Source organism: Lolium rigidum, chromosome 6 (genome assembly GCF_022539505.1).
Source record: "Lolium rigidum isolate FL_2022 chromosome 6, APGP_CSIRO_Lrig_0.1, whole genome shotgun sequence".
NCBI lineage: Eukaryota > Viridiplantae > Streptophyta > Magnoliopsida > Poales > Poaceae > Lolium > Lolium rigidum.
Window position 1 is genome coordinate 312,786,173 of NC_061513.1, and position 10,341 is coordinate 312,796,513.

The 10,341-nt window shown below is 43.0% G+C and overlaps 1 protein-coding gene across 1 annotated transcript; it reads left to right on the forward strand.

The window, feature by feature from the left end:
- The first annotated feature begins 4,012 nt into the window (after positions 1-4,012).
- On the forward strand, positions 4,013-8,329 carry LOC124659313 (delta(7)-sterol-C5(6)-desaturase-like). Its single transcript, XM_047197227.1, has 3 exons — positions 4,013-4,247; positions 6,970-7,275; positions 8,040-8,329. Exons 1-3 carry the CDS (start codon positions 4,016-4,018, stop codon positions 8,327-8,329), a joined length of 828 nt encoding a protein of 275 aa, XP_047053183.1. The 5' UTR covers positions 4,013-4,015.
- The last annotated feature ends 2,012 nt before the right edge of the window (positions 8,330-10,341 follow it).

Below are 10,341 nucleotides of genomic sequence, written 5' to 3' on the forward strand. Positions count from 1 at the left end.
GGCTCTCTGTAGTATCATCTACGGGCTAGTGACGAGCCAACATCACCGCATCATCATCAATCGGGAGCTCCATGGAAGCCACAGTGCTTTTCCACTGAGATTGTGGGCCGGTAGCACCGAATGCAGGATCTTCATGTTGCCGCTGAGATGGGTCAATACCTTGCTGGCTAAGTAGTGCATTAATTTGCTCCTGTTGTGACCTCAATGTTTCTTCTATCTGCTGCATCCGATTTGCATCCCCTGCTGTCATGGGCATACCCTTCGGGTACCCATTATTAGTATACCTGGCTCGGCCCAGTATGGAGAAGACCCAATATGGAGAAGGCCCAAGAAGGCAACCCAAAGAAGTAGTCGACTAGGACTCTTGTAAAACCCTATGCTGGTTGCATATATAAAGCTAGCCAGGGCACCCGATAGAGGGGACAACAGATAGATAACATAGCTCCGCTTACAGCGGCACCCTGTAATCATACATATGATCATATACTAGATTTCTAGCAGCACGTAGGTATCCTCCACCGAGGGGACCCGAAGCTGGGTATATCGTGTGCCCAATCTCGCTCCCGAAATCTCCATCGTCGCTCTTCCCGAAACCCATGTCTACAATACGTAGGTATTGGTGAGATGATCCCTCGTCACGTGCCTTTCTCCTTAGATGGCTTCTATCAGGAAATCTCTTCCTTTCCTCGGGAAACCCATACTTCCACGGAAGGGAGCCTGGTGTGCCTCTCGTACATCCTGAGTGTTCAGGATTCCCAAGGGTGCGTGTCAGCTTATGGTTCTCTCTTTTGGGATGGAACTTCCCCTCCTGCACCTCATGATGTGCAGTTTTAATGGCTTTGTAAGGTTTTGCGATATGTTTATTTGTATAAATACATAGCCATGTTTCTAGGTTCAACTATCCCTTAACCCCGTAGAACCACTGCTTTGCCCGTTCGGTCCCCTCTGATCTCTCTGGAGTGATCCCTTTGTCGATCAGTTCCTTCTCAGATTTCTCCCACTTAGGCATGTTAGTATTGTAGCCACCTGTCCCCATGATATGGTGATATATCTTCAACTTTGCATATTCCTTATTTGTTGCCTGACCCGAAGACATTACTCCCCCATCCCGCATTGGCGCGCCAACTTTTAATACACAATAACATCTCAAAAAAAAATTAATACACACCATCACAAAATCATTATGTCAAAATTTTAATGCACAACAACAAAGATGTCTGAAATGTAAAACTCTTAGCATTCTCCTTATTTGTTGCTGACATTTTCTATTTTCTATTTCTAGCCCTAGCAAAAATTTGTAACATATATGAAATTCACTAACATATGTAACACTAAGACATATAAAATTCACTAACATATATTAAATTTCTAACTATGTAAAATATTTCTAAATATATACTTCTAACATATATGAAATTTCTAACTATATGAAACAATACTTCTAACATATATGAAATTTCTAACTATATGAAAATATATTTGTAACTATAAAAATTATTTCTAACTATATACTTCTAACATATATTTAACATAAATACATCTAACTATATTTCTAACTTCAAAAAAATACTTTTAACTATATTTCTAACTATAGAAAATATTCTAGCTACATGAATCTATATGAAATTTCTAACAAAACTAAATATTTGTAAAAAAAAATTTATAACTAAATAATCCTAACTAAATATTTCTAACAAAACTATATTTTCCTAACAAATATTTCTAACTATTCCTATAAAAAAATAAGTAAAAAATAAAAAAGAGGGCCGAGCTAGGGTGCGTGCGGCCAGCGTCATAGTCAAATAGACTCACTGGCGGCTTCCAAGGCGGCCTCCGGCAGCTTCCAAGGCGGCGGCTACGATGGCGGTGGCTACGGCGGCGGTGGCACGGCATCCGGGACGCGCTGCACGCGCGGCGGCGGAGGAGGAGGGAGGCGGCAGTGTCGATGGCTAAAGGCTCGGCGGCAGAGGAGGAGGTCTTCAGTGGTGAATTCTAGCAGCCTGGCGGCATCCAAATCCTTCCTCGCGCGATTGATTTGCGCGGAGAAGGAGAGAGTGCAGTTATAGTGTAGGGACCTTTAGTCCTGGTTGGTGGGTCCAACCGGGACTAGAGTCCAACCGGGACTAAAGTGTTTTTTCCTTCCTCATTTTGGTGTGCACCCAAATACACCCTTTAGTGCTGGTTGGTAATACCAGTCGGGACTAAAGAGTGTTTCTTGCATATTTTCTATTCTGACAAAACTTTCAACATGAATAGTGTTTGAATTCGGATAATTATTCTTAAACTATTGTTTAAAAAAATAATTATTCTAACTATTCAAACTATTAACTATTTTTTCATTTTCAATTAAAAATGCACTAACTCATATCTTTTGCATATTTTCTATTCCGACAAAACTTTCATGAAAATTGTTTGAATTTAGATAATTATACTGCAATGATGTGCATACCGGGCATGCATCCAAATTCTCATACTCACGGTGGTAGAGCATGCAGTCAAGAATGCAATTATCTTCTGCACATCTAATCCTAGAGGGCGGACAACCATCTTCGCTTCGTCCGTACTGGCAGGTAATTCCCTAACCTTTGGAAGCTTCTTCTTTATTATTTTCAGTAATTTTTCAAATCCCGAGTCAGTCACACCGTTCTCTTTCTTCCATTGATACAATTCCAGCGTGCTTCTGGACATCTTCACAAGTTGGATACAACAATTTTTTGTAATCCTCTAACATCTGCTCGAACTTCAACCTTTTCTTTTCAGTTTTGCAGTCTCTCTTTGCATAAGCAATGGCCCGTCCAAGATCATCATCGGGCTCAACTGATGTCTCTTGATCTTCTACTTCCCTCATTGCAGTAAAACTGTTTTAGGGAAGATACGATAATTTTCATCATCCTCTTCTTATTCATTGTCTTCCATCGTAACACATCTTTCTTTGTGCTTGGTCCAACAATTGTAGCTGGCCATGAAACCGAACCACATCAGGTGGGTGTGAAGGTTTGTCGAGGAAGAATAATCTGGCAGTCAACACATGGACAACACATAAAACCATCCGGACGTTTCTTTTTCTCAGTCACACGGATAAAAAAATTCAGGCCCGCGGTGATGTTATGGAGTCGATCACCGTACATCCATTGTCGTCCATTTATATTATATAATGAAGTTTATCAACAACCATTACAGAACATCATGATCGAGATCGACACATGCATTTTATCAGTGACAGATGAAACGATATAATTGTTAACATCGATCGAGAAGGAAAAGAGGAGGAGAAAGCTTAAATGTGGCTCGCGCACTTCATATCGTATTTGTTTTGTGTGAACTCAAGTGGCATCATGCTCTTAACCATTTCATCGAGAACCTCTTGTGCATGAGAAGGGAAAGCAAAGCAACATACTCCTCTTATGCTAATAAGTGAAAAAAGCTAAGTGTGTGGCTCAAAAGTTTGAGCATGGCACTTGTATATATAGGGCTGGACCTTTAATCACGATTGAAGATACAAATCGGGACGCGAGCCCCTTTAGTCCCGGTTGGTATCTCCAACCGGGACTAAAGGTACCAATCAAACCGAGAATAAAGGGGTGTGGTGGCCCCGTGCGGATCCTCGCCGCTCGAACCGGGACTAGAGGTCACATTAGTCCCCGTTGGTAATGCGACCGGGACTAATGCGACTTTTGCCTCCAAACGGAAGGCCTGTTTCTCTAGTAGCGCTGGTAATCTCAGTCTACTGGGTAATCTGTCAAGCTCGTTACCTCCGTTTTATCGTAGGTGCACGATGGATATAAGCTGAAAATGCGGAAGTCAATGGATGAGCGAGTGGAGTGGCACGATCGGATCGAGCTGTTCACATGCCGGTTCATGGGTAATCTTTTAGTTTTGGCAAGTCAATGGATGATCGAGTGATTAACAAATGCATCCCCAGAACACACACAACAGCGTCCTTTAAAAACCCCACGCCCACGCGTTACAAGTGAGTACCATCCCTCCGCCCTGCAACAGGACCGAGTTGCCGGCAATGGCGGCGTCACCCCACGCCGGCGGCGACTACTTGCGGCTGTTCCGGGAGGAGACGGAGTGGTACAGCGAGATGCTCCTCGGCGCGATGTTGCCCGGCGACTGGTGGCGAGGGCTGCCGCATCCGGTGCGGTCGTGGCTGCGCAACACCCTCGGCGTCTACCTCCTCTACTACGTCACCAGCTTCCTATGGTGCTTCGTCATCTACTACTGGAAGCGGCACGCCTACAAGAGTACATCATCCATATACTCATGTTGATTTTTTCTTCTTTAAATCGATTCCATGTTGGTTCATCTGATCCTGCTACGTCCATGTTGGCTAACGAAGGAACCGATCGGGTGATCGGCTGCCGTTTGTTGTGGTACTTGAAGCAGCTAGGCTTGCGATAGGGCTTTTGATACTCATAGAACCAGCTGGACCGTTGGATATTCAAAATAATTTGTAACTGGATACGGGGCCACTTTGGTTTTTCTTATACTCTTTTTTTATAAAGGGAATATATTAATATCAGAATATACCAATTACATCCAGCCTCTACAACAACGCTCCACACTAATGGCAGTACTGATGCACACAGCCAAAAAAGAGTAAAGAAAACTAAGAAATAAAAGTCCCGCTACAGCCTTCTAGACCTAGCAACATCAATACAACCACCACCATGACAACACCTGAAGTACAGACTATCCAAAAGCGACGCCTCCAAGAAGGAAACAGTGCACCAGCGCCATCGTCGCCCGACCAAAGGTCTGAGGTTTCACCCTGAAGATAGTCCCCACTCTCAAAACAATGCCTCCAATAAGAACATTGCCAGACACAACCAGTTAAGGCCAGACCTTGGGTTTTCACCCTGAGAGGTAAGACTCTGAACTTCCACTGTGCTGCCGCCCCCACATGCATACCACCGCTGCAGAGCCCGGAACGCTAAGCAGATCCCTCAGCATCACGGAGACTCGAACCTCCTTTAGGCAGTCCACCAATCCGGCCTTCATAATATTCCTTCTTTTGACTTCACCATGGATCAAAATGTCACCTGATGTCAACACAAAATAGAGCTTCGCGCCGCTCCCTCCGGAACCAAACGGCCGGAAGAAAAACATGGGTGCGCGCGACCGAATACCACCCGATCCAGCAAACTGCAGGCAAATGATGCACTGTTCCATTCGCTAGTGGAGCTTTTCGGAACTCATCTCTCCAGCCAGATCAAAGCAAACTGACCTCCGAAAATTCTTTATCCTCTCATGCGAGAAACCCGAGGACCGCCACCGAAAACAAAGCAAGATTAGCAGCCCCCACACCGCCAATCCCTCCTGCCGGATCACCAAGGAAGAGGACAGTGCCGCGGATCATGCGTACCGCCGCCGAACCGTTACCGGGGGCGGAGGCCGCCACCGCTCCACCGAATCCTCCATGGCTACCGACGGAGAGCCTCAGGCCCCGGCCAAGTAGCTGTGCCGCCCGGCTTCATCCACCGGCGCTACATCACGTCCCATGGAACGCTACCGCGGAAACCCTCTTCTCCCCCTCGTCGATTCAACGGAGGGGGCGCCGCTACCACCGCCATAGCCAGGCCGGGACCAGGGCCAAGGCACGGGGGCCAGGGCTGAGGACAGCGCCGGGTCGGGGCCGCGGCCGGCAGCGGCATCGGCTGAGGGCGATGGGTGGCGGGTGGCTGTGGGGCGCGGGCGGTGGAGGGGCCTCCGCCGCCGCCCGGGAGGTGGGCGGGAGAGGGAGGCGGAGGGTTAGGGTTAGAATCTGTTTCTAGCTGGTGATCAAACTCTTCTTGTTTTCATATCGGCCGATTTTTCTTATACTCCATCCATGCATAAAAGGATGTTTCGATTTTATCTGCCTAGATGTATGCAAATTTTGATAAAGTTGATTATTTTATAGCGGAGGGAGTACTTTTTTTTCCGACGAATTGCACTGATGGGTTCAGAACTTCAGATAATTATTGTACCGAGTGCATTTCAAAATTTTATTTGTAGAAAGTAGCTGACTGATGTTGAGAGCAACAGTTCTGATCTGCTCCCTCTATTTTTACATGTAAGGCCACCACGCAGTTCATGGCAGAACTTGACTAATAATACAGTATGATCAACATAATACTACTTATATGTCATCAAAAGTATATCATTGGCTTCATATTTGAAGGATGTTTCCAGTGATATGTTTGGTGTTGTATGACTTATATTTTATCGACTAAATTGTTAGTCAAAGATTTGGCGTGAAATATTTAGTGGCCTTATGTAAAAAAATGGAAGGAGTACTACCTATAGTATAATTTAGCACGTCAGTAGAGCATTCATTTTTCTCAGTTACGACTGACTTTTGAGGGTGTATGTATTGTAGTAGTACTCATGATCTGACACACCGATACTTTAGATATCTATCAGACTGCATATGTATTAATTATCAAAGTGAATATCCCATGCGAAGCATCAATATATCTTAATATAGCATCTCTCCTAAAACTACACATGAGAGCAAGCAACGAAGATCTTTTTGGATGGTACGAACAATTTAAAAGCAATAGTTGTGTACTAAAAATTCCGTGGTGTATTATACAAGAAATGGAAGGTTTCAAGGCGAAAGCATAAAATGTTGGGAAATGTCAGAGCTAATATTATCCTCCCTCTAGATCTGTCCCTCCATACATCATCGAACGTCCCAAGATATATATATTATTATACCATCTAAAAACAGGTATCGCTAGATATCTTCTCTAGCATTGTGGCCCATAAAATTCTTTGGGCGACTTGTTCTCACGAACATGTGACAAATATACAGGGCTTTTTACCCAAGTATATAGGATTTTGAGATTCCAACATTCATCACGCACATGATGCATTCTAATCTTGTTATATATGGTGCACTAACCCTGTTATCTCGGTAATATTTGATGTTAAAACTCTACGGAAGGTTGTCTGAAACCTTATGGCACTTGATCGATGCAGATTCTATCCCTTCAACGGAAGCTATGAAGAAGCAAATAATTGTTGCATCAAAGGCTATGCCTTTCTACGCTCTTGTTCCAACTGGGTGTGAGTACATGGCAGAGAGTGGATGGACATGGTGTTTCTTTCATATCAGTGATGTTGGTTGGCCAATGTATCTTGTATATCTGGCTTTATATCTCATCTTTTTGGAGTTTGGACTGTACTGGGTACACAGAATGACGCATGAAATAAAGCCAATATACAAGCACCTGCATTCAACCCACCACATTTATAACAAGGAAAGTACACTATCACCATTTGCGGGTAAGTTCTTATTCAGCCATTGAATCTTGAATATTTCAAGTGCATATTTCACATGTTTATCGTGCTAGATAGCGATTATAAAGTGTTCTAGATAACTAGAATAAATGACGTGCATATACATATATTCTTTCTGAAGTTAAGTGTTGGAAAAAGTCCATTGCAGATAATGGATATTTTCATACACTTGTTTATCAGTTTACTTGTGATGTAAGCGATCTATATATTCATCACCTCTTTTATTTATCGCCTTGCGATCACTTCACGGAAATACTACTGTCTTCTTACATCTTCACGTAATAAAGTAGTACTTTATTATTTTTTTGTCTCTTTTATTTTGAAAATATATGACTACCTTCTTTTATTGATCGTCTCACGGCCATGCTGCTGGATCATTTGTCGCCTCTTTTATCTGGAAAAAAAATGTTACTACCTTCTCTTTTTTAATCACTTCAAGATCAGGGCGTACTCTAGTTTTTGTCTCCTCTTTTAATCGACAAAAACTACTACTTCTTTTATTGATCGTCTCATACTATCTTCTGTTATTGATCACAAGCAAGTTATACACACCAAGAAGTGAACACGACGGGCGCCGTACCCTTCGTAGTAAATAATTTAAATATCATGAACAGTAGGCTATTTTGACTTATTTTTCAATGTCTAAGGCATGCCATTAGGAAATATAATTATGTCATAACCCTTTGATGATTACAAAAATCCACTTTTTATCCACTACAGATCTAACTTATGTCATTTCTCCCCTGCAGGACTAGCATTCGATCCCGTGGATGGGATTCTGCAAGCACTACCACACGTGATTGCTCCCTTACTTCTCCCAACACATTTCAGGACTAGCATTGTTATTTTATTCCTGGAGGGTGTCTGGACAACTAATATCCATGATTGCATTCATGGAAATATTTGGCCAGTGATGGGTGCTGGTTATCACACGATTCACCATACAACTTACCGACACAACTATGGTCACTACACCATCTTGATGGATTGGCTATTTGGAACCGTAGGTGAGCCAGAAGATATCTTCAAGAAGGATTGAGTTGCTTAGCCCTATGTGTTTTTTCCGACTAGGTAGGGTTGAAAATTGTGTGGAGTTGGGACTTATTTGTTTATTCTGCTAAAAGCTGGTTATTTCATTTCAAGCAGCATTGTTGTCTCAATATAGGTCTTTTATTTACCTTGTTCTCTATTATTTAGAACTCATGTAGTGCAATCAAGAGATACGTTGGACACTAGCTTGTATCTCAGGTTGCAAGCGGTGCGGGACATCCCGCTAAGCCGCTAGAAGCCGCCCCGGAAACACCACCGGGCTGACTGTGTCGTTTCGAGCAGGCTGATGCGGTCATGCCGCCTTGTCCACAGTGCGCTATCCCGCGGAACTTGCATAGACCCGCAAAAGGAAGATCAACTAGCGATCCACGGACTCGAACGGACGAGGCGCCGCTCCCACTTGAGGAACAGTAGAGCAGAACCATCTATTGCTGCTCCCACTACCAAGAACTGGTCTTTTCCCCACGGCCATGAACCTACAGGAAAATAGTCTAAACCGTCAGGATAATAGTTCCCGTCGACTGACTGACAAGATAATTCCGCAGGGATCATTTTGACAGGGAAATTAAAAATTTCGGACGGTTGGCCAACAGGAATTCAATACAGGAAATCTGGTATATTGCAACAAAATTTAAAAGTTTTTGTTGCAATAATTTGCATTATCACCACAAAGTTTAGTTTTGTGGTAATAGGAGCCTGTATTACCATAGGTTTTGCAGTGTTGTGTTAACCCATCAAATTTTTGCAATATAGGCTAGTTAGTGCAACGAAATGAAGGTGTGTGGTAATGGACACTATTCCTTGTAGTGATTATTTCCTTGGCGGGTGTTCCTGACGGTGGCTCACAGGAATTTGTTAGTCCGTTAGGTTAACCAATTTTATTTAGGCGTCAATTGACCCAGCGGGAAAAACCTCCAGGAAAACAAAATCATATCAAAACTAGCCCAAAGGATAAATGCTTGTACCGCGAGGAAAATCATTCGGTGAATACGCGTTCAAGCCAGCTAATGAACTCCACATCATATTCCAGAACAAGTATACAAATAACAATGTAACAGTACACTAAAGGTTGATGATAGACATGGCACAAACTTGCCCAAAATCAAGTAATAACAGTGGCACACATACATGCCACCATCACTCCAGTTTCCAATACATTACACATGGCAGTGCAATGTAACAACAAAATACATGAACTTCAAAGTCATACAGGTTCACGATCCGGACCATCACCTACATACATAACTCCACTATTTCCCATCCATCACTTAACCTAAGTTTGTCAAAGACAGTCAAACCACAAATGATCCAAAATACCACAAGAGTGCCAATAACTAGCTGAAGTGCAAGGACACTAGTGAGAACCTCCTCCGGAAGCATAGTTACCATCACCATCTTCATTGTAGCCAAAATAGTTGCTATCACCACAAATGTTCTCACCATCATTGCTACCTCTAGTGTTGCCATGACCAACAAGGTCATCCATAGCAGCATCCTCCAAGCATGTGTTCCCTCACAAAGTCATGTGCACCATGTAACGAATTAAGTATCTTATTAATGTACAGCTCATGCAATAGTAAGCAAAACTGAATTAGCTTAATGTTCAAAGATGGGAAATAATTTATGTGTTGGTATATATTCAGAACCGGGTATGCGCTTGGGTTCCACCGTGTTGGAACCATTCGGGTAGGTCTCTTCCCATCTCAGCAAAAAGCATCTGCGAGAAGAAAGCATATTTATCAGGAATATATAGTAGAACATATTTTTCCATTTATAGCTAGAATGGAGCAAATCATACTTATCATTACCCTGAACATTTCGTCATGCATTTCTGTTTTCCTTGTAAGAATCTCATTTGTAGAACATAACTGTTGATTCTCTTGAATGACATTACGGTAAGCAACAGAACTTGAGGGCTTCAGATTTGTTGCCTTTGCAGCAGAGATAATGTGGGCTTTCTTGACGGCACCAGTAGCAATTGATAGGCGGCCATGTGGCATG

Excerpts from the sequence above, each read along its gene's own strand:
- LOC124659313 (XM_047197227.1), top strand. The coding sequence starts at position 4,016 with ATGGCGGCGTCACCCCACGCCGGCGGCGACTACTTGCGGCTGTTCCGG. Across the intron at positions 4,248-6,969 it reads GAAGCGGCACGCCTACAAGA|ATTCTATCCCTTCAACGGAA; the intron begins GTACATCATCCA and ends TGATCGATGCAG. Across the intron at positions 7,276-8,039 it reads TACACTATCACCATTTGCGG|GACTAGCATTCGATCCCGTG; the intron begins GTAAGTTCTTAT and ends TCTCCCCTGCAG.